Below are 21,644 nucleotides of genomic sequence, written 5' to 3'. Positions count from 1 at the left end.
TCTATGCCCGGAGGTATATATGAATTTTGACTATATGCGCTTTCTTTTTCATGCTCCATTGGCATATAATAAGCTGTAGAATATGTACCTATGCACTACTGCCTTCAAGAAAACATGTTGCTGTTTATTATAACCTTGACTTGAGATGGACTTTGGTATGGTTAATGATGTATGCTGCTCTTCTTTTGGACTGTGTTATGGTTAATGATGTATGCTGCTCTTCTTTTAGGCTACTTTTTCTCCCTTCTGTATCTTCAATGTAGGATTGTATGATTTACTCAGATAGGTTACAATGGATTTTTAGAAAGGCATTATTAATTGGCAAAACATTTTTAATAATTGTAATAATTCTTAAACCTAATAGTATGTGGCCCTTGGTTGTGGAGGAGGGGGGCTCAAGGCTATTGCTAACCTGTGCCAACCATGGGGTGCCAACTCGCCTCTGTCTTTAACTGGTATTCAGCTTAGGCGAGATGGATTTTAGTCAGGCACTGTATTGAACAGTTACCTCGCGCTGTGTTCAGACGTGGACCCCGCAATCCACTATGGCGGCGCCCAGTGGAACTTTAGACTGTGAGGACTTTGCGATGTTTCAGGTAAAATAAACTTTGCATGAATCTGTCTGTAGTGACTTCCGAGGGGACGGCAGCGGTCCGAGCCGTGGCCTTTTGGTTATCATGTTTTTACACCCTGTTTACGTGAGTGGTGACCCTCTCTGTGTGTGTGAGTTCAAGGAGCCAGACTGGTCAAACAGAGACTGTAAACAGGCAGCATGGGGGTTTGAAAGTCGCTGTCACAGGTTCCCACACGAACTTACTCAGCCTGCATGTGACACATTATCCACATTTTATCTGAAAAAATGCCTTGGTTATTGGTATTGAAATGTCTTAAAGTAATATGTCAAAAGTCTTAAAATGCCAAGACATGGGGATTAGGAATTTAACAAACATTTTACCCTGCATAACTTTCTATTAGAATTTTGCACGTATACAAAAGGTGTGCTGCTACAGGCAGTGTTTCTGTGTTGATTCCCTTTTAAAGGTTGAAAAAATGGAGGTTGTGCTTCAACAATTGAGATTCTCACTGGAGTGCTAAGTGAAATGACAATACGTTGTCCTCCTTAACTTGGGATCTTGAGATGTTACATTTTATTTACTTTTTGGAACATCCCTTTGAGAAGTGTTGGCAGGAAAACACAGAGTCCCTCTGTTAGATGATCAAGAAGAAGTCATCTGTACAGCTTCACCAATTTGTGGAGTCAGTATTTGCCAGAGATTAATTTAAAAAAAAGAAAGAAGCATTGTATGGCTTGGCTTCATAAGATAGATTTGTGGTGAAGTCCAAATCATTGTTTTGATGGTTTAAGTGTATTTTAAACTACTGCCCGTCTCTTTGCCGCACTGTGTGTCTCTTAGGAGGTGCTGAAGGCGATGCGCACCATAGATGACCGTATCGTCCACACCCTGAACACCACCGTGCCTACAGTCTCCTTCTCTGGGAAAGTGGATGCCACACAAACATGCAAACAGCTCTATGAATCGGTGAGTCTGGCAGTCATGACCAATGACCAAAATTACGTGTCCGTGGAAGTTTTGTGGCTGTGCGGTGAAACATCCCTCACACAGCTCCCTTGACATCACAATACAGCAGTAACTCATTCAATAAAATAACCTCATCCACAGATGATGGAGGCCCATCTGAGCCGTGACAAAGCCATCAAGTCCTGTATAGCCCACACATCTAAGGTGGTGGGACACCTGCGTGAAGAAAGATCAAAAGATGATTCCAACCTGGCGCTCAACAAACAGCTCAGAAAGGAGCAGACCAAAGTAAGTCCTGCCTTTAAACTCTAGGGGGATCTAAACGCCACCAGGTTGTAAGACGTGAGGTGCTATTATGTTTATCACACAGCTGGATGACTCACTGGCAGACACTACTCATTTGGAGAAGATTATGCTAAATTCACCCACATCACCAAAACCTTATCTCACTTACACATAGTCTTACACATGGTTTTAGTTTTATGCGACCAAGTTCTGAAATATATATATATTTGTTTTAATTTAAAGGAACACTCCACCAGGTACTTCAATTTAGACTTTTCATTTTACCTTTTGCAAGTATCTTAAAAAGCCAAACTCAATGACTGGTGCACTGGATAATATGTAACAGTGAGCACAACAAACAATGATTTTAAATAATTTTCTCCTCCATTGAGCTAGTTTGAATTGTTGGACATGGTAGGTCTCTCAACTTGGGCTAATAACCTGACCCACTGTCTGACTGTGTGGCTACATAGCCGACTGTGATGAAAGTCTGTTTTAGTTTTTGTTTGCAATTAAGTTGAACTCGGCCTTTCAGGGGAGCAAAACGAACAATTCTGTATGATTTTAAAAATGAGTAGAGGAGTATTATGTCATCACACTTACAATACTCTAAGTTATGTTTTTTCTTCTTCCTTGTCTCCAGTTAAAGCTCATGCAATCAGAGCTGAATGTTGAAGAAGTAGTCAATGATAGAAGTCTGAAGGTACGTTCACTTTCATCACTTATTTTTCCTGTAATGTCCTTTTCATCGCATATACATATATTATCGGCCATTATCTCCTATGTTACTTAGTCCTGCTCTCCTCTGTTTTTAGATTTTCAGTGAAAGGTGCAGAATCCACTACACGCCCCCGAAGGTGATGTGAAGCTCCCTCTGATGAGAGGAGCTGCTTGACTGGAGGGTTGAATCCAGACTGGAGCCAGAAGCTGAGACCTGCTGCTAAGGTCCCATCTGCAGGCTGTTTAACCATCCAGACCACGCCGACCTCTTCTCCAACACCCTTGTATTCCATTGTAATTATTGTACTGCATTGCCACCACAGCTGTGAAACTGTCCTCCGCGTGCTTCTTTAATGGGAAAAGTTGTACTAGAAACGTTTTTTTTTTAAAGACAATGAAATATTTTCAAATGACACTTGTTGTGTTGTCTGTGATTTAAATCATTTGCCGAACTCAGTGTTTTGAACATGCAACAAATCTAAGAGGGGCAGTGTAATCCACTTCAATGCATGAACAGGTTCAATGCACATTTTCAGGGATGACAATTTCAACACCCTTGGTTTTGACTGGATTATCTCAACCACCGTTGGGTGGATTGGCATTGAATTTTGTCTGGACACTTGTGCTGACCATATAATGAATCCTACTGACTTTGGTGATCCTCTGACTTCTCCTCTAGCATCACCTAAAGGTCGACATTTGTGGAAAGGGCCATTTCTAGACAACTAAAGGATGGATTGTCATGACACTAAGTACAGATGCTCATGGGCCACCAAAGGCAATTAGTGTAACTTTGTTGGTTCGCAACCTTTATTCTGGCGCCATCATCAGGTAAAAATGTGTATTTGTCTAAAATTCAGTTTATGACAATTGAAAACTCAAAAAACATTCCTCAGATTCTTTTTCAGTATAAAATAGGGCAACAAAAAAACAGAAATTTAAAGAAAATGTGTCACATTTTAAAAACAAACGTGATATTTAAGTAATGTTAGATTTCTATATAGAATATTAGTTTAGTAACTTGAGGGAACTAAAACAACTATAAACAGCTGCTGGGTTAAACGTTGAATTGCTCATTCTTTTCGGGGGAAAAAATCACTCACCATCATGCTTCCTCACAAAGAGGAACAGGAGTCACAAGATGAATACCGCTGAGACACATCCTAATGTGGTTAAGCATAGTTTTAGTGTGATTTAGTTATGATTTCTTCCATGACATTGGAGGCTTTTGTAAACAGAGGTGAGCAGACGTTGGTTGCTCTCACATTGAACCTGCAACTTCAGTTTCCAAATATCTTTAAATCTGCATTGAGAGATGTATTTGGTCATTTAGAGGCTGTGGACTGAATCCTGACCCCACTCTGGGTGTGTGCAGGTCGAAAAATGGTTTAAGTTTTTATATATAGACACTTATAGACAGCTGTTAATACACTGCTATTCCTCACTGAAAAATGTCAACTTATATTCTTTGGTTTAAATAACAGAATGGGCTATGCCTTAGGGACCTAAATGATCAAAATGTCCCTGTGTTTTTGCTGAATTTTTTCTTATTCAAATCGAGAGTCTTTAGACATAAGGTGTCCTATGCTGTACAACATGTAGGTTTTAAAGTGTTTTAATGGTTCAGACTTCATATGCCATAAGTGAACCATTAAACAGTATGAGCTGTGACTCAGTATAGATTCTATACTGTGTACACACCCAAGTCAGTAAGTGGAAGATTGTCAATAGTAGACATTCTTCCATTTTGTTTCAACAAAAAGAGTTTGTGTCAGCTAAAGTAACATTTATGAATCACACCCACTGCACTGGAGGTGAACCGTGAAACTTGATGACTGATCTGTGTGTAAAGGTTTACTGTTGGATTTTGATTGGTATGTACTTGAATGAAATCCCACTGACAAAGTAATAGTGAACTGTTTGACAAATCTTTGTAAAATCCTAAAGTGGATCTTTAGGTTTTCCACACATGATTAAAAGCAGACTAAAGCAGCTTCAGAAGAGACTGCTCAATCTTAAGACCCATAAAGCAATCAAACAAGTTGAGCAATGTCAAATGCAGATATCTAGCTGGCACACAATCTTTAAGTCGTTTCAAGCGTCTTTTTTGCATGTGTGAAAAAAAAATCTTTAAAATGTCCACAAATCAAATAGCACAGAAAGAAAAGCCATGCACAATAGAATCACAACCAATCAGATTAATTTTTTTAATACATCTCGTACAAAATAGTTCCCTTTGAACACACTTCATGATCTACAGTACATGTACAGTGTGTTGTTACATGTTAGCAATGGGGCCTGCATATAACATTGTTGTGTATAATGAGCCAGGATAAACTAATACATGATTACAATGAGACTACAGCCTGTAGGCACTGATGCATTGGTGGCAATAGGATCCCATTAGAAGTGTCCAATAGGGTCTTCATGGCTCTTGCCGTGCTGCATATCACTCAGCTCCATGTCTCCTCCATGATACGGGAGTTTCTTGTAAACACGAAGGTGAACGTGATCCTCTCCTCCAACATGGACCTGCAATAATAATTCAATGTTGTTAGGCCAAAGACATCCTGAATGATCAGCATTTTCCTGTCAAAGCTTTTGGTTTGTTTCTGTGAAACATAAATAACTGAGAAAGCTCTGTTAACTGTTCGATTTGTGGAAATTATTACATTCATCTTTTAAACGTGATCAAATTCCCTTGGTTGAGATTTTCTGGGCCCTTCAGCCAATCCCTGTTGTGGGTCATGCATATTAAGCAGTTTTCTTTAAGGAAATCCTTAGGAGGATTAATCTAGAAATGCTGGATGGTTCAAAAAAATGCAAACAAAGTTCATTTTTAACAGAATTCTAGCATAGACTTTACATTTTGAGAAACCAGATTTAAGGTGCTGTTGAAGTCTTCATAACCCCTAATGGCCTTAATGAGCTTTATTAGTTTCGAAATGCAATGTTTGTTTGCTTGTTCCATTTATCCAGTTTTTAACTGGTGTATTGTTTGATTGGAAAATGATCTGGCTTTGGTGGAATGTCCTGCATCTCCCTATCTCTTTATACTGGTGTCTAACAACCAGTGCTTGGTGTCCCTCCTTCAATTAGTTTATAACTAAAAAGTTACTGTGAATTAAAGGAACGGTAGAGTGCAGTGATCACTCTCTGTGGCTTCACTACAACTTCAGTACACACATGGTCATGTGATCCGTTGTTAATATTGGCCAACAAAACATTGATAAACGTCTTTTAAACAGTAGGCCTACAGAGAAAGTATGGCGCAACAACTTGGGGCTTCTTGGGCCCCTCAAAAGTCTTGAAATACCAATTTTTTTACTGAAATTGTGCTCTTTGCCGTGTAAATAAAAGTTACCTTAATGAAGTAGTTGGTCCCGGATACAACCTGCGTCGTGTAGGTTTTGGCTGTGAAAACGTCATAGGTCTTGCCTGCTTTTGTCTCTGCATGGGGCTTCATCTAAGCAGAAACGAGAAGATGAAGCGAAATTAAAATGAAACACAGGCTGATCACTGTCCGGAGTTGTTTTGACATAATAACAATGTCATTTTCTTTCTCTACTTACTTGATCACAGATCTTTTGAATTTCCGAGTCAGCATCCTTTGGCTGAGCAGTCCCACCACACATCATCGGCATTTTGACAGTTTTTAGTAGGCTAGCGAGAATTTGCAGAGAAACAAACAAAACCTTCTGACTCAGTGAGGCATTCACGTTGAGTCAGAATCATATGACCCTCCACTTTGGATTTTACCATCAGCGTAAGGGGCGGACTGCTTTTTTTAAACGTCGTCATAGAGCGACTATGACAACAAATAGTTCACAAGAGTTTTAAAATAATTATAAGAACAACATTTATATCCTGTTGTAAGTCGTTTCAGGCTCAGACAGGAATGTCTCTAAAATATATTTCAATAGTTCTCTTTACCTGCCCCCTCCGCAGACAATGTGGGTCAGTCCGGGGCGTGTCTGTGTGTGCACAGCTGATCATCGTGTTCACTTCCCGGTGTTGTGTCGAAAATGGATCTTCATGCACAAACCGATTCCCGTACGCGGGAACGCGCGCAGCATGTTAAAGCTATTTCTCCGTTCAATGTAAGTCTACAGACCTATTATTATTTTTAATAATATTATTATTGTTATTATTATGGTTGTTGTGGGGGTTGTGTTGTTGTTGTCGTTGTCGATATTACTCTGCATTATTTTTCCTGTCCTGTTCCCTAGCCAATCCAGTGCTTTTTACTACTTAAATATCTTTAAAGTGGCCAAAGGGCTTTAACCCTTAAAATGCAGCAGGCATAATGTGTACTTGCACGTTATGACTGATCCATATAATAGCAGCTGTTGACGTAGTGCCACTGAGCCTTGAATATCAAGGGTATAGCCAAAACTAGGCAGTACAACTGTGTCAGGCTGCGCGCGCTTCCGCGGACAGAAATCAAGTTTTTGGCGGTCGATCACTTTTTGGCATAACATCTGGAAGTGAGAAGATTTAGAAAAAACACTGACACACTTTTTTTTTCAGGAAAATGCCATGAAATACTTTTTATTCCATGTTTGTACATTTTTGAGGGTGCAAGATCAGTCATGCACCAAACTAAACTGCTTCACAAGCTTTTCTACTTCTTTCTTTTTTTAATATCCTCTTTTAAGTAGGCCTAGGCCTATTTCTGCTGTAGCAGAAACAAAAAACTATGACAGGTTGTGTGAATTGTGTTTTCAGCCTGTTGTATTTGTGGCACCATGTATATTTTAGTAATATACACAATTAGTATACGTTTTTGTTAATACCTTGATCTGGTTATATGTAAACCGAGAGTGGAACTTCAGGTTTTAAACACATGACTCAACGCAGACTGAAACATATGGGGCAGTGTCCTAGCCTGCAGATTTTTCACAAATCAGCTACCAGAGAAAGAAAAGCCAGTTAATCACAACAGAACAGATTCATTTTTAATGTATCTTGTACGAAATAGTTCCATTTGAAAACACTTCATGATTTACAGACAGTACACATACAGTATGTTTTTACATGCCACGTGGGGCTGGCTTATAATATTGTTGTGTATAATGAGCCAGGATAAACTCATGCAAATGAGACTGCACCTATAGGCACTGGTGTGTTGCTTGGCTTGGGATCCCGTTGAGGCGACCCTGAATGCCATGAAAGGTGCCATTAAATAATATGTACAATGTTTTATTATTGTAATTTAGTATTATGAGTGTCCAATAGGATCGTCCAGGCTCTTGCCCTGCTCTATGTGAGTCAGCTCCATGTCGACCCCAAAACATCTAAGTTTCTCCTGAACATGGAGGTGAAGGTAATCGTCTCCTCCAACATGGACCTGCAAGGAAGTAAAAAGTCAAGTTTCAAGAGATCTTTAAAGTGGCTACTACCCCCTCAATAACCCCTTACAGGTACAAGTGGCCGTGTCTCCATTGTATTACATAACATTGATTAAAGTTGCTTTTAATCGATACAGGATAAGTGAGGAGTCCCAAAAAAGTCCTGTAAGATCCTTTTGTTCACTCAAGATCTGAAATGGTGCCCTTTGCCATGTAAATAAAATTACCTTAACGCAGTATTTAGTCCAGGCCAACACCTGCGTTGTGTAGATCTTGGCTGTGAAAATGTCAAAGGTCTTTCCTGCTTTCGCCTGTGCATGGGGCTTCACCTGAGTGGCAATGAGAAGATGAAACACAGGCTGTCTGGTAATAGTTTGAACATAAAAACATTGTAATAATATATCCTTTCTATTCTTACCCAATCACAGATCTTCTGGATTTCGGAGTCAGCCTCCTTTTGCTGGGTGTGCCCTCCATTATTAATTTGCTCCATTTTGTCTGTTGAGAAGTAGCAAAGACCCAAACAATAGCAACTGAGTTTTGAATAAAGCGTTCAACTTGAGTCAAATCATTTTATAACATTTCTCTTTACCTGTCTTCTTCAAAGACAATGTGAAGTTGGAGGTGTGTCTGTCTAAACAACATGAGGAGAAAAAAAAGTCTTATCGGCAAGATCAGACAGTCCATTCAGCCCCAAGATAATGAGAGGAGGGCTGACTACTCCGACCAAGGCATGATGGAGACATCAAGACAAGCAAAGTTGTGCTGTAGTGAGGACAACTGCTGAACGAGTGTGATAAGGCACACCTTGAATATTCAGCTTCCTGACCTAGTTTCACAACATTGCCTTAGGGCTTCTGAGATGAATCACTTACTTTTGATGCCAATAAAGAATCTCTGCAGACGAAACAGCTTTCACTACATTTGAATGGACTTGTTTGTTGTTGCAGGGAACAAAGGTGAGTAAAAGAAGGAGTACAATTCTTGAAACAAGTAATTTTATTACATTGGTTTGGTTATTATTATGTGAAACATTTTGTGTCTGTCACCACTTGTAAAACAGTGGAAAACTCAGCTGAATTCACCTGACGCAGCTCTGGGTCGATATCCGTCCTCACCACTAGATGGAAGCAGCGGGCTCTGTTATGTGAGGGTCAGGCGAGGAAAAGTGCACAAACTGTCAGATGTTGAATCTAAACATAACTGCTTTGCAAACTACTGAGCAAAAACGTTGTGAATTGAAACACAGGTAGCAGGATAACCTCATTTAAAATGCACTTAAAATGTTATGTCTTCTCTTTGAATAAGCAGGAGGTTGGCATCCACCACTCAGAGTTTGAGATAGACGAGAATTTTTTAAAAAAATGGGCAGAAAGAAAGAGAAGGGGTAAATGGGTTTTATTTATCGGGCAAGTCCAACATCATTATTGTCCCAATTTGGTATTAACAAAAATGAAACTTAGGCCACCAACTAGTACCACATGTACAAATATAACTTCATTTCAAATGTACAATATCAAAGTTGTATTGTATAACATGTGTCATATAGTCTAAATATTGTTAAGCCCCTGGGAGGCAAGTTTCGATTTGTGATATAAGGCTCTAAAAATGAATTTGATACCTGCAATGATCAATGAAATACAAAGCAACATTAGAAGTGTTGGGCCATTGTATCTGCCTTAAAACTTACAATAAGAGTTTTAATGCTGGTTCATTCCCTGTTTATGTGTCAGCATCTTCAAATGTCAATATATATTATTTAATAATGCAGATGATTCTTTGCAAAATACAAAGGTTCATTCAAGGTTAGATTTAGGTTAGGTTAAGCTTCAGGCTTCATACTCACCAAGCCTACTATTAAACTGTATCTTAATGACTGTTTTTATTTATTTATTTGCATAGGCACTGAGCCATGAACCTTCCAAACTCAAAGATGAACCAAAAACTAAATAACTGATCAGTGGTCAACCGTTGGATATGGTATGAATGTGAGCAAAAGTCATGAAGTAACAATGGATTGGTTCATACACCTACGGACAATTACTATAGTGGATCTTCAGGTTTTGCACACATGACGCCAGATTCATAAATCAATCAAGCACCTGGCACCCTTTCTTTCATGAAAGGGTGCCAGGTCTGGAGAGGAGACTGGAGACTGTCTCTCCCAGCTGAAGACATGCAGCTATTTCACAAATCCGATACCACATACCACAAGAAAAGACATGCCCAATAGAATCAATAATTTTTTTTTTTTAACAAACTTGACTTGTGATATACTGCACGTCCACAGCATGTTGTTACATGACACCTTCAATTGGGTCAGAGTCTTGGATTTCTGAAATCCTTTTAGCTCAAATCCTTTTCTTTTATAAATAAAACCTGCATTCAGAGATTTTCTATGTTCACTTAGCAGCAGTGTAAACAGGCGGGAAACAGTTTTTAGCATTTAGTTGCGTTTAGTTGCCAAATAACTTTATTTATTTGGCTTCATCAACAGTTCAGGCTGTGGGACCATGATACCATACAGTAATATTTATATTGTCTATTCATTATGTGGTCAAAAACTTCTAAGAAAAATCTGTATATTTTTGACATGTCTAACATGATTCTTTACACCAAAGTTTGAATAATTAAAAGGTTAATGATAAACATGTTTTAAGGCTTCAGACTTCCCATGCACCAAGTGAGGCATAAAACATTGTCCTTAAAAACACTGAACACATTTTGCACATGTGGCACAGAGCCCAACCTTTCAGACTTGGGTGTGTCTCATACAGTACATAGACATTCTTCCGTTTGCTTCAACAACAAAAAACAGTGTCAATTAAAGTGGCATTTATGAACAACATCCGCTGCCCTTCGGGTGAACAGTAAAACTTGATGACGGATCAGTGTGCAAAGGATCACTGTTATTTATTGTAAGAATATGAAAAGAATCCCATGATCGTGAAGTAATAGTCAATTGTGTCACACCCCTGTGGAACATTTCTTGACAGGTTTTGAACACATGACTCAACGTTGTCTGAAACAGCTTCAGGGGGGACTGTATAATTTTAAGATCCATAAATCAATAAAGAACCTGGAATGGTTTTTGTTCAAACATACAGTAGAGCTCTAAGGACATACGCCCTGGCACACAACTATTGTACAATTCAGATATGACAGAAAGAAAAGACACGCTCAATAGAATCACAACAGATCAGATTTGTTTTTTAATTAATCTCGTACAAAATAGTTCCATTTGACCAAACTTTAGGATCTACAATACACATACAGAATCTTGTTACATGTTAGCAATGGGGCTTGCTCTAACATTGTTGTGTAAAATGAGCCAAAATACATGCACCCATAGGCACTGAGTGTATTGGTTGGCTCGGGATCCCATTAGAAGTGTCCAATAGGGTCTGCATGGCTCTTGCCTTGCTGCATATCACTCAGCTCAATATCTCCTCCATACACTGGGAGTTTCTGGTAAACACGGAGGTGAACGTGATCGTCTCCTCCAACATGGACCTGCAAAGAAGTAAAAAGTCAAGTTTAAAGAGATCATTAAAGCTGCATTCAGAGAATGCCAGTTCAATTCCAGGCAGCAACCTTTGATGCATGTCTTTCCCCCCTCCCTCTCACTTCAACAAAAATGCCTGAAAATATACGCATCTTTAAAAACAAAACAAAACCTCTAGTTATTACTTTTAAAACATATGATCATGAGTCGAGGCTTGTGAAAAAAAAGATCTAAAGTGTTCGAATTACTTTGCAGCGGTCATTTGATCCATTGTTAGTATTACAAAATATTGATTAAAGTCGCTTTTAATCTATTCGGTTAAAGCAAGGAGACCCATAAGATCATCTTGTTCACTCAAGACTTGAAGTTGTGCCCTTTGCCTTGTAAATAATATTGACCTTAATGAAGTAGTTGGTCCCGGCCACAACCTGTGTGGTGTAGGTCTTGGCTGTGAAAATGCCAAAGTTCTTGCCTGCTCTTGCCTCTGCTTGGGGCTTCACCTGGGTGACAATGACAAGATGAAACACAGGCTGTTCAAATGTCTGGTAATAGTTTGAACATTAAAACTGTATTTTTTATTTAACCTTTATTTACCCAGGCAAGCAAATTAAGAACAAAATTCTTATTTTCAAGTGCAGCCTGAAGGGGAAGGGGGAGGGGAGTGCTAAAAGTGAAAACAAGGTTATATATATATATTACACTTTTACAAAAATATATAAAATACACTTTAAAAAATTCAATATGATACAATACATACAATACAATAAAATAAACAGTTAATCAATAGTGTATGACAAGAAGGGCTACTAGCAGGTGCAGGAGTCAACTAAGATTTTATGCAGATTTAGTTTGAAGACAGAGAGAGAGGTGAAGACAGAAAGTTTAAGGGTGTTTTGAAGGGTGTACCAGTCAAAGGCTGCAGCGAACCGGAAGGCACTGCGTCCAAAGACAGTGCGGACAGTGGGGATGGAGAGGTTGATGAAAGCACTGGACCTTAGATTACGGGCAGGGTGGGAGAGGTGTAGAAGAGAAGAGAGGTAGAGAGGTGTTATGCCGAGAATGGATTTGTAGATGAGCAGAAACCAGTGATGGAGCCGTCTGGTGTGAAGGGAAGTCCAGTCTACCAGGTTGTAGAGGTCGCAGTGGTGAGTAGTGAATGGAGCCCCTGTAGCAAAGCGGATGGCAGAATGGTGGAGTGGGTCCAGTTTGCTGAGAGTGGAGTGAGATGCAATTCTGTAGATGGTGTCACCGTAATCAAAAATGGGCAGGATGGTCATTTTGACGAGTGTGTGTTTGGCTGCATGAGTGAAGGAGGCCTTATTGCGGTAAAGGAAGCTCAGACGAGCTTTGACTTTTGATTGCAGGTGCTTGATGTGGGTGGTGAATGAGAGGGATGAATCCAGCCAGAGGCCAAGGTATTTGTAACAAGAAACAAATTCGAGTTCAGAGCCGTCGGCAAAGAGGATTTTTGGGACAGAGGTGGGAGCGTGTTTCCGGTCAAAGATAATGCATTTGGTTTTTTTGGTGTTGAGGAGAAGATGAAGGCTATGGAAATGCTGTTCTACAGAAGTGAGACTGTGTTGTAGTGTGGCCGCCACAGAGGGGAGAGAAGGGCCCTCTGAGTATATGATGGTGTCATCAGCATATAGGTGGATCTTGGAGTTGCCTGCATTCCTGGTTATATTGTTAATGTAGATGGAGAATAGTGTTGGGCCTAAAATAGAACCCTGTGGCACCCCTTTGGTGATGGTGAGAGGGGCTGATTTAATGTTATCCGATTTAACTTGCTGGACTCGGTGGATTAAGTAGCTGGCAAACCAATTGCAGGAGTGTGGTGAAAGACCGAATAATATTTCCTTTCTCTTCTTACTTGATCACAGATCTTCTGGATTTCTGAGTTAGCCTCCTTTGGCTCGCCAGTCCCTCCCATCATTGGCACCTCAAATGGGAGACCCCCTCCACAGATCGTCTGCTGCTCCATTGTGACAAAGTTTGAGTAACAATAAGTAGCCAAGACACGAACAAGAACAAACTTGAATCTTGAGTGAGGCGTTCACCCTTGAGTCAGTTTTATTACTTTGCATCTTGGACTGTACCATCAATGTATAGGGGGGTAATGACACCACACAATGACAAACAATACAATTAAAATGTTGAGTTTAAAAAATAAATAATAAACTATAAAGAATAAGGATGGGTGGTTCTTAAAGTATATTTCAATTATTTATCTTTACCCGCCTTCTTTAAAGACATCGTGGAATAGTTGGAGGCGTGTCCGTCTTTGAATATGACAGCTGAAAAACATGTTCAACACACTGCTAGAAAGTGACAAGATTTGGATGACACAGGCTAGTTGTTCAGGAAAATCTCATGAAAATGAAGTTGAAAGTGTTCCAAGGGGGGATATTAACGCATGTGTACTGAACAATGGCACCAGGATGTTCTAAAATGATCTCTGATCTTCTCTATACGATCAAGCTGAACACCCACCTGGCTAAGAGGGCAGTGCAATACATTTCCATCATTAAACCAGGTTTTCAAGTCCTGGAGAAATGAATTAAGTCTTACTGGCAGGATCAGACATTCAGCAGGGAACAGAGATTAGTCATGTACTATGTCATATGAAAGTTATAATGTACCATATGCGATCAAATTATGTATCATTTTAGTGTATTTTTGATTAGATTTTTGTTTGAAAACAAGGCACAAAAGCTGTTTGGCCTATGAAACCTAAATTATTAGTTTCACTTTCTTTAGTTATTTAAGTTTTTTTTTTTTGTTTTTCAGGATGTGGGGCCATGATGTCTGCCTTACAACCTACACTTAGAGTTAAAATTATTGCTTATTCCCAGTTTATGGTCAGTAGATTAAAATACAAATATTTGTATTTTTTCATAATGTAGATGATGCTATGCAGCAAATAATGAATCATTCAAAGTTAGATTTTAAACTTTTGTAAAGCTTCATGCTTCATACTCCCCAAAGCCTACTATTAAAATATATATTAATTACTGTTTAATAAAATAAATAAAAAATGATCAGCCACTGATCCATAAAACACACCCAACCTTCAAGACTCAAGCGGTGAACCATGAATTTCATAACTGATTAGTGTGTAAAGGTTAGCTGATGGATATGCATGCTACGAATATGGAAGACATCCGATGATCATAAATTAATAGGGAATTGTCTCACGCACGTACGGAAAAAATTACTAGAATGGACCGTTAAGTTTTAGACACACGAGTCAGCGCAGACTGAAACAGCATTAGACAGGACTACGAATTTTAAGATCCATAAATCAATCAAGAACCTGGAAATGTATTTGTTCAAACACAGCCAGCAGCTATATCACAAATCACGTACCACAGAACGAAAAGACAAGCTCAATAGAATCACAACAGATCCGGTCAGTTTATTTATTCATCTTGTACAAAATCGTTCGATTAAAAAAAACTTGACCTCTTGATCTTCTGCACGTCCACAGTATGTTTTTGATGAAAGCTCATGTCTGATAAATGGAAATTCTCCAAAAAATAAAGTGTTACATAGCAAAGAAATGTTTAATGGGGTCGTCCCGAGTCTTTGGGGCCTGGATTCCTTTCAGCTTGAATCCTTCTCCATCACAAACATCTTCAAAAACTAAGAGGTGAATGTACTCGTCCCCTCCCACATGGACCTGCAAGGAATTAAAAGTAAAGTTTCAAGAGGTCTTTATACCTGCATTCAGACAACAGGTAAAGCCAGATTGTAAAACTCCCTGATGCAAATGTTTGTGGTACAGGGCTAACAACTTAAATGCTGCTCCCAATCTGCAGAATATTACAAATTGCAAAAGCTCTCTTAACTGGTCTTGTATCACTCCTTGTTTACCTTTTACCAGACTCCTTTGAGTAACACTAAATAAACTTCATCACAGAACATACGATCATGTGTTCAGTCTAGTAGTAACTAAACTGAAAGATTAGTTATACAGTGCATAATATAGTAAAGACATCTCTATAGTTTTGCAATTATGCCCTTTGCCTTGTGAATAACAAAATTACCTTAATGAAGTAGTTGTACCCGCACACAGTCTGCTTGGTGTATGTCTTTGCTGTGAAAACCTCAAAGGAGTGGCGTTTCATCATTGTCTCTGCATGGGACTTCACCTGAGATACGAGGAGGCAATGAAGCAGCATGAAAATCAAACACAGGCTGTTCAACTGTCTGGGAATAGTGATGGTAACATAAACATTTTTTAATAATTTTTGATATATGTTCTTACTCGATCACAGATCTTCTGGATTTCCGCGTCAGCCTCATTTGGCTGGGAAAGTCCTCCACACCCCATCGGCTCAAATGGGAGAGTCCCTCCAGGCATCGACTGCTGCTCCATTGTGATAGCAAAGACACAAACAAGAACCAACTGAGTTTTTTGCGAGGTGTTAACCTTGATTCAGGGAACTTTATGACTTTGCATCTTGGAATATACCATCTGTGTAGGAGGGGGGGTTTAATTACATCACAAAACAACTAAAACAAAAAACGGAATACTTCAGTTTTAGGCACTGTTTACTAAAAACCGAAACGGAAAATACTTTTGCGGATGCACCATATAATTTGCACGACAACAGCAAACGCAAGCTTGAAACCGCAAACTTTTGAAATCCCCTCCCAGGGTGGAATTACTTCAAAACACAACTATTTGGGAATCTTTTGAACTGGCGAAACCAGTTTATCTGGTAACGCTGATGTCACGGCTCCACGTCACACATGCGTAGTCTATCCCATTTGCTGTTGTGGGGGCAAACTAGCCAGACTGATACATCTGAATACAAACATATTGTTCTTACAGACAGCCCCTACTGTTCTCTGGCCAGCCCGCCCCTCCCATGTTTACAATAACAACGTACGCATAGCTGGCTAATTTGCCCCCACACTGTCAAAATACCCACACGTGAGTTATAAAGTTAGAAGACAACATAACATGCACGGTGTCTCCGTGGCACCATCACTGTGATCAGCGGAGAGTGTCGTGCTGGGCTCAAATATAACACTCGCCAATTTAGTCCAAGCGATTATTAAGTTATTGAGACCCCCGCCACTTTAGCTGGGGAAAGATTTGTGCTCTGCTGGTTTTTCTAGCTAAATAAACCTGTGTCACCACCTGTAATGCCAGGAACACGGCTTTCACAACGCTGAAGTTAGCATCTGATTCGCAGCAGCCAATTAGGCAGTTAAGGAAAAGGTTAAGAGATTCTTAACGAGCGGCATGGAGCGACTGGTATGATTGATAAATACAATATCTGATTTTCCTCTCTATACAATCAAGCTTTTTACTTATATAAACGCCGAAGAGGGCAATGCAATACATTTCCATCATGTAACCATGGTTTTTCAAGTCCTGGAGAATTGAATTAAGTCTCACAGGAAAGGTCAGACAATCTGTTCAGTCCCAAGCAAGTACACAGGGAAATAAATAAAGGAGGACTGACTACTCCAACCAACAATTGTGATCAGTCCAGGATCAGTAAGAAACTGAAACACCTTATATATTCAACTATCTGACCAAGTTTCACAACATTGTCCTTTTTACTTAATTTAACTGGAAGACATGTTGCAGGGAACAGAGATTAGTAAAAGAAGGAGTAAAATTCTTGAATCATGATGACTGACTTCCAACCTTTTACAGTCTACCTACTCCCACTCAAAGAACCCTGATCACATATTGCACACGTCTATGAATTGCAATCATTCCAGCTAAATATTAATGTTCCCTTCTAAGACAGCTTAATTTTAATAGGTTTTAGAGGCTCAGTATGTTGCTAGGTTCACCACTTTGGTCAAGATATAAAAGCAGCAGTGGAGAAGTTGGCCAAGCAGGCAGGCTACAAGACTATGGTGGGCGAAATAAAGTAATTTTGGCCCGGTCTTCACGGAAGCAGACACTAAACGCGGATGTGTGTCTGTCACATGCACTGCTCAGTTTTGAGGAGTGAAAGGCATTGTTGCTGTTAAAAACAAAGCAGGTCTGTGTCTGAAGACTTTGCAGGTAGTTGCTGCAGTATTATATGGGTGGTGGAAATTCGAAGGCAAGAGAAGAAATGCTTTAACAGTCACTGAGTACATTTCAGCTGCACCAATACATTCCCAACAATGGCTGAATTATGATTCAGACTTTTGAAGATATAAAAAAAGAAGGAAAGAAATTGAGCAGCACCTAAGGTTGGAAAGGGTTACATCCTCCATATGTCTTTGGGCTGCAGTTGATAAAAAAAGCTGATCTTGCACAGACAAAACTGTACAAGCTGAAGCCCTCAGGGTATTTTGTAAAGTATAGGTGTTGACTTCATTCCCATGCAGCTGAAATGCACAAATGCACTGATGTAGTGGATATCCAAGCTGGCTTTAAGATATGAAACAAAACTGTAATGACATTGAGCAACTCTTCCAGCAAATCTCAGGATGCAATAAAATCAAGAGTTTTCAGCCGGGATGAATCAATTGAACAGTTTGCAATCAAATAAAGGTCTGTTGGGTTATTATTGGCAAAGTGACAGGGGGAAATTTGAAGGACTTTTTTCAGGGCAGAGTAAACAGGAAAACATTTGTTTTGGTTACCAGGGTGAAAAGTCCCCTCCCATTTAATAATTGTTGTTTGCCTGAAAAGAAACAGCAGCCTAAAATGCTATGTCATTATTTAGAAATAATAAGTAACACATTTCATAATACGTTTCTCATTATTTTGAGATAGTAATTATTTTGAGGACATTAAGGAAACCTCATTATTTTGAGATACTAGGTCTTTATTTCAAGAAAGTTTTCATGCTTTCGAGAAATTTGCTAAATATTTCAAGATTTTCTCTAGGCCTAGGCTACTTATTTTGAGATGTGATTTATTCTGAAATACTAAGTTTGTTTATGAAATACTTTCATTATTTTGTGAAAAATATGTCAAATATTCTGATAAACTTTCTCACTATAATGTAACTGTTACACGGCAGAAACACAACATTACATTTGTTTTATACAAATCCTACGAAAAATAACTACAATTCCAATAATGCCAGGCGCTACCGGAAGTGGACAACAACACCAACGTTAACACACTTGAATATAACAAATAACTTGTTGCATGTAGGCCTATAGCTATATAGCAAACTATATAGGCTAAGTCCTAACCAGTAACCACCCCCATCATTATGTCATTAACGACAGAAGGAGCATAACAATTTACTCATAACGACTTGCAGGATCTTTTCCCCATCACTTTTGGCAGGAATGAGCTTCCATAGACCTACAACAGGATCGACCATTCATAATAATCCTGTCTGTGACACATGTTCCTTTTTCAACCTGAAGATGGCGGCAAATGCAGCGTGCGTGTGACGCACAATTTTCAAGAGTGCATCCGCCGTGTTGATAAACAAATAACTTGGGGGGAGCGGAGCTCCACCGGAAATACTCTACCTTCTTTTACTGGCGGCCAAATGGCCAGGGGCCTATTTCAGGTAGCTGGTTTTATAGGTGCCTCTCACAATTTTTAGTTTGGTTGGAAACGAAGGAGAAGAGCACCTGAGAAAGTGAACAGCTTCGTGAGCTGTGAGAAATGACCTCCCTTGTTGCCCTCGCGATGCTGTCTTGCGTGTTATCAAGAGGTTTATGCCAAGCGGTGGCGGACGTGAACAGCAGGCCTTACCCGACATTTGGTTCACTTTCTCGGGCCTTTACAACCATAAATCCAGCATGTGGAGAAGCGTCCAAAAACGGTAAGAACAAATAGGCTCGTGTATGTTATTATAAGAGGCTCAGAGGCTGGATGCATAGTAGAGGAATGTAACTGAGTACATTTACTTACTATAGCCTACAATTGTGAGATAGGCCTACTTTTAATGTCCACTACTTTATACCTCAACTCCAGAGGCAACTGTTGCACATTTTACTTCACTACATTTATTTAATAACTTTAGTAACTTTGCAGATGAGATCAATCTTACAAAATATAATAGGCCTACAACAAATCAGCGAGGATATCTTATTACAGTGTGAGATCAGACTTTCTTGATCCCAATGAGGTGCATTACTCATTTATAAAAATTGTTCAAATTTGCTACACCATTAAAGAGATTAATGCATCCTTTTATACAATAATATAGGCTACATTATTCTGCAATGGGACTTTCTGCATAATGATGATTTGATGGTTAAAAGTTATTTGGATGCTCATAGTTTTGTTCTTGAGTAAAATCTTGAAACTTGCAATAGACACTATACTGTGGTTGCCTACTTCTAAATGTTTTATGTAGCCTATGTAAGATATCTGAGTACTTCTTTCAACGTTGCTTCCAGCGTTGGCAAACTGAATGGACTGGAAAATGTGTCTCCAGTGTTTCTCATATGATGGTTTGAAAACAGAGAGTTTGGTTGACTATGGCATTTTTGTTTCAAATGGACAACAATGGTCTTGTCAGTGGTGAAAGGTCTAGGTTCTCCTCATAGCAAACAGCCACGTTGACCAGCACATCATTCTAAGTTAACACAGGTTACTGGTAAATCAATGGATGGTGAGTTTAAAGGACTTATACATGTATAAAATGTAGGCTATGCAACGTACGAAACAGGTTTGTTTTGGGGTGAATTTTAGCTCTCATACTTAAGTGTTGGTATTATTTCTGCCTCAGCATCAGTGGTGACCTACTCGCAGCTGAAGACCATGCTCTCCAACCGTGACATTCAGCTGTTTGATGTGAGAAATCCCGACGAATACCAGGCTGGACGCATTCCCGATGCTGTCAACATCCCGTGTAAGTGTTTAAAAAAACGTGTGTACAAGGTTGGTGAAAAGAGTGGTTTTCAATTTGGTCCTTACTTCTTTTTTTAAATATATATTTATATTGCTTGTTTGTATGAACCTGTATGTGTGTGAATATCAGTGGGCAGCCTGGAGGAGTCTCTGAAGCTGTCACCGGAGCACTTTCAGCAGAAATTCAAAGTGAAGGCTCCTGGGAAAGATGACAACAACATCGTGTTTCACTGCAAGAGTGGCATCAGGAGCTCCACAGCGCTGGACATCGCCCGGAGGCTGGGATTCAGCAGGTAAATTGACAGGGCGCACCACATGAAACATATCTGTCCATCCGGCGGTCCACTTATTACACGACCCATAAAAGGCCACCTTGGCATGTTGTTGCCTAATAAGAATTAAATTGTCATGTGTATTGTGGACCTATGCTTAACCAGGTAATGGGCTGTCGTGGAGCTATCTTTAATAGTCTGTTATTTGATTATTAAACCGTCCTGGTGCTTCGTCTGGAGTGCAATGTCCTCGTATGCGGCTCCGGTCAGTTGAACGTTGGATGAACTCTAGTTAGAAAAACAAACAGCAATGATAAGAGACTAAAGTCTTCTCTCTCTGCCTCTTTTTCTTAGGGTGAGACATTACAAAGGAGGTTACAGTGAGTGGGAGCAGCAAGAAGGAAAATGAAAGAACCCATGACTGAATGCTTCACTTTGGTTGCATCTTCATGTAAAAATAATAATAACGAAGGAATGAATGAGAGATGACACACTGTCAGCACAACATTGAGTTATCATTTTAAATAATTGATTTTTATTGTTAATAAGTTACAATTTAGATTCACATTGATAGTTTGATTATTAGTTACTAATTTCATTTGTGTTGACTGCTTATTTACCATATTACAATGTTTTAGCGACTGGTTTGATAATCCTTTTTATTCTGTGTAAGAACATATGGATCATGACCAACTGATTAATGTGCAAGTGCTTGATTTCAATTAAATTAAAACATTTCAACAAGACTTTCAAGACTTGCCATTTTTCCCAATTCACATCCACACAAAGTTTTTTTGAACTATATAGAAATTGTCGTAGTTTACTGTTTTCGGACTTTGCATCTAAAAACCAAATCAGCACTCTATACCTTTTTTAACTTTTTGTTGAACTTATTTTTAATTGCTCATAGCATAGTTTGCAGTCACAAGAATAAATAGAAAAACGAGCTAAGAGCAGTTTCACGTCTATTCTATGGGTATTTCACCAAAATTCAGTCTTATATAACATATGCGGAAATGTTTTGAGTGTACTTTATTGAGTAACTTTTCCACTGAGAACACACACACACACACACACACACACACACACACTCTAACCCTGCTTGGAATTATTTCAGGACACAGCAGCAGGGATGTTTCAGTTTGGGAGGAAAGCTATTCAGTCTCTGGACCACTAGATGGCAGC

The 21,644-nt window shown here is 39.3% G+C and overlaps 5 protein-coding genes across 7 annotated transcripts; 2 read left to right on the top strand and 3 right to left on the bottom strand.

Moving 5' to 3' along the window:
* Positions 1–539: 539 nt before the first annotated feature.
* On the top strand, positions 540–2,948 carry mix23 (mitochondrial matrix import factor 23). The gene is made up of 5 exons (XM_080049967.1): positions 540–596; positions 1,416–1,541; positions 1,683–1,829; positions 2,470–2,529; positions 2,642–2,948. Exons 1-5 carry the CDS (start codon positions 546–548, stop codon positions 2,690–2,692), a joined length of 435 nt encoding a protein of 144 aa, XP_079906093.1. The 5' UTR covers positions 540–545; the 3' UTR covers positions 2,693–2,948.
* A 1,791-nt stretch (positions 2,949–4,739) lies between these two features.
* On the bottom strand, positions 4,740–13,470 carry LOC307267752 (cystatin-B-like). 3 transcript variants are annotated; one of them, XM_080050138.1, is made up of 3 exons: positions 13,273–13,470; positions 11,801–11,902; positions 4,740–5,078 (listed from the first exon to the last, which is right to left on the bottom strand). In XM_080050138.1, exons 1-3 carry the CDS (start codon positions 13,381–13,383, stop codon positions 4,950–4,952), a joined length of 342 nt encoding a protein of 113 aa, XP_079906264.1. In that variant the 5' UTR covers positions 13,384–13,470; the 3' UTR covers positions 4,740–4,949. The 3 variants fall into 3 exon arrangements, with proteins under 3 accessions (XP_079906264.1, XP_079906263.1, XP_079906262.1); XM_080050137.1 differs by lacking the exons at positions 11,801–11,902; positions 13,273–13,470 and adding exons at positions 5,911–6,012; positions 6,119–6,278; XM_080050136.1 differs by lacking the exon at positions 4,740–5,078 and adding an exon at positions 11,082–11,410 and having other exon boundaries at positions 13,273–13,468.
* Positions 7,110–8,702, bottom strand: LOC307267753 (cystatin-B-like). The gene is made up of 4 exons (XM_080050139.1): positions 8,490–8,702; positions 8,316–8,395; positions 8,125–8,226; positions 7,110–7,896 (listed from the first exon to the last, which is right to left on the bottom strand). The coding sequence occupies exons 2-4, from the start codon at positions 8,388–8,390 to the stop codon at positions 7,768–7,770; spliced, it is 306 nt and encodes a 101-aa protein (XP_079906265.1). The 5' UTR covers positions 8,391–8,395; positions 8,490–8,702; the 3' UTR covers positions 7,110–7,767.
* Positions 13,471–14,792: 1,322 nt separating the features above from the next.
* LOC307267751 (cystatin-B-like) lies at positions 14,793–15,828 on the bottom strand. Its single transcript, XM_080050135.1, has 3 exons — positions 15,670–15,828; positions 15,449–15,553; positions 14,793–15,081 (listed from the first exon to the last, which is right to left on the bottom strand). The coding sequence occupies exons 1-3, from the start codon at positions 15,778–15,780 to the stop codon at positions 14,947–14,949; spliced, it is 351 nt and encodes a 116-aa protein (XP_079906261.1). The 5' UTR covers positions 15,781–15,828; the 3' UTR covers positions 14,793–14,946.
* Positions 15,829–18,848: 3,020 nt separating this feature from the next.
* LOC307267612 (thiosulfate:glutathione sulfurtransferase) lies at positions 18,849–21,205 on the top strand. The gene is made up of 4 exons (XM_080049971.1): positions 18,849–19,153; positions 20,066–20,188; positions 20,318–20,480; positions 20,814–21,205. The coding sequence occupies exons 1-4, from the start codon at positions 18,994–18,996 to the stop codon at positions 20,866–20,868; spliced, it is 501 nt and encodes a 166-aa protein (XP_079906097.1). The 5' UTR covers positions 18,849–18,993; the 3' UTR covers positions 20,869–21,205.
* The last annotated feature ends 439 nt before the right edge of the window (positions 21,206–21,644 follow it).

The sequence above is a fragment of the Ammodytes marinus genome, assembly GCF_949987685.1.
Source record: "Ammodytes marinus genome assembly, chromosome: 21".
In the NCBI taxonomy this organism is placed as follows: Eukaryota; Metazoa; Chordata; class Actinopteri; order Uranoscopiformes; family Ammodytidae; genus Ammodytes; species Ammodytes marinus.
Note: the sequence above shows the minus strand (reverse complement) of the source record. Positions and strands in the feature narration are given on the sequence as shown.

Bases quoted from the DNA above. Each gene is read 5' to 3' on its own strand.
- mix23 (XM_080049967.1), top strand. From the start codon at position 546: ATGGCGGCGCCCAGTGGAACTTTAGACTGTGAGGACTTTGCGATGTTT. The intron at 597-1,415 runs GTAAAATAAACT...TGTGTCTCTTAG, and splicing joins AGGACTTTGCGATGTTTCAG to GAGGTGCTGAAGGCGATGCG. The intron at 2,530-2,641 runs GTACGTTCACTT...CTCTGTTTTTAG, and splicing joins TCAATGATAGAAGTCTGAAG to ATTTTCAGTGAAAGGTGCAG.
- LOC307267753 (XM_080050139.1), bottom strand. From the start codon at position 8,390: ATGGAGCAAATTAATAATGGAGGGCACACCCAGCAAAAGGAGGCTGAC. The intron at 8,227-8,315 runs GTAAGAATAGAA...ATTGCCACTCAG, and splicing joins TCCAGAAGATCTGTGATTGG to GTGAAGCCCCATGCACAGGC. The intron at 7,897-8,124 runs GTAATTTTATTT...ACTTCCTTGCAG, and splicing joins GGACTAAATACTGCGTTAAG to GTCCATGTTGGAGGAGACGA.
- LOC307267752 (XM_080050138.1), bottom strand. From the start codon at position 13,383: ATGGAGCAGCAGACGATCTGTGGAGGGGGTCTCCCATTTGAGGTGCCA. The intron at 11,903-13,272 runs GTAAGAAGAGAA...ATTGTCACCCAG, and splicing joins TCCAGAAGATCTGTGATCAA to GTGAAGCCCCAAGCAGAGGC. The intron at 5,079-11,800 runs GTCAATATTATT...TTATTATTGCAG, and splicing joins GGACCAACTACTTCATTAAG to GTCCATGTTGGAGGAGAGGA.
- LOC307267751 (XM_080050135.1), bottom strand. From the start codon at position 15,780: ATGGAGCAGCAGTCGATGCCTGGAGGGACTCTCCCATTTGAGCCGATG. The intron at 15,554-15,669 runs GTAAGAACATAT...CTCGTATCTCAG, and splicing joins TCCAGAAGATCTGTGATCGA to GTGAAGTCCCATGCAGAGAC. The intron at 15,082-15,448 runs GTAATTTTGTTA...AATTCCTTGCAG, and splicing joins GGTACAACTACTTCATTAAG to GTCCATGTGGGAGGGGACGA.
- LOC307267612 (XM_080049971.1), top strand. From the start codon at position 18,994: ATGACCTCCCTTGTTGCCCTCGCGATGCTGTCTTGCGTGTTATCAAGA. The intron at 19,154-20,065 runs GTAAGAACAAAT...TTTCTGCCTCAG, and splicing joins TGGAGAAGCGTCCAAAAACG to CATCAGTGGTGACCTACTCG. The intron at 20,481-20,813 runs GTAAATTGACAG...TCTTTTTCTTAG, and splicing joins CGGAGGCTGGGATTCAGCAG to GGTGAGACATTACAAAGGAG.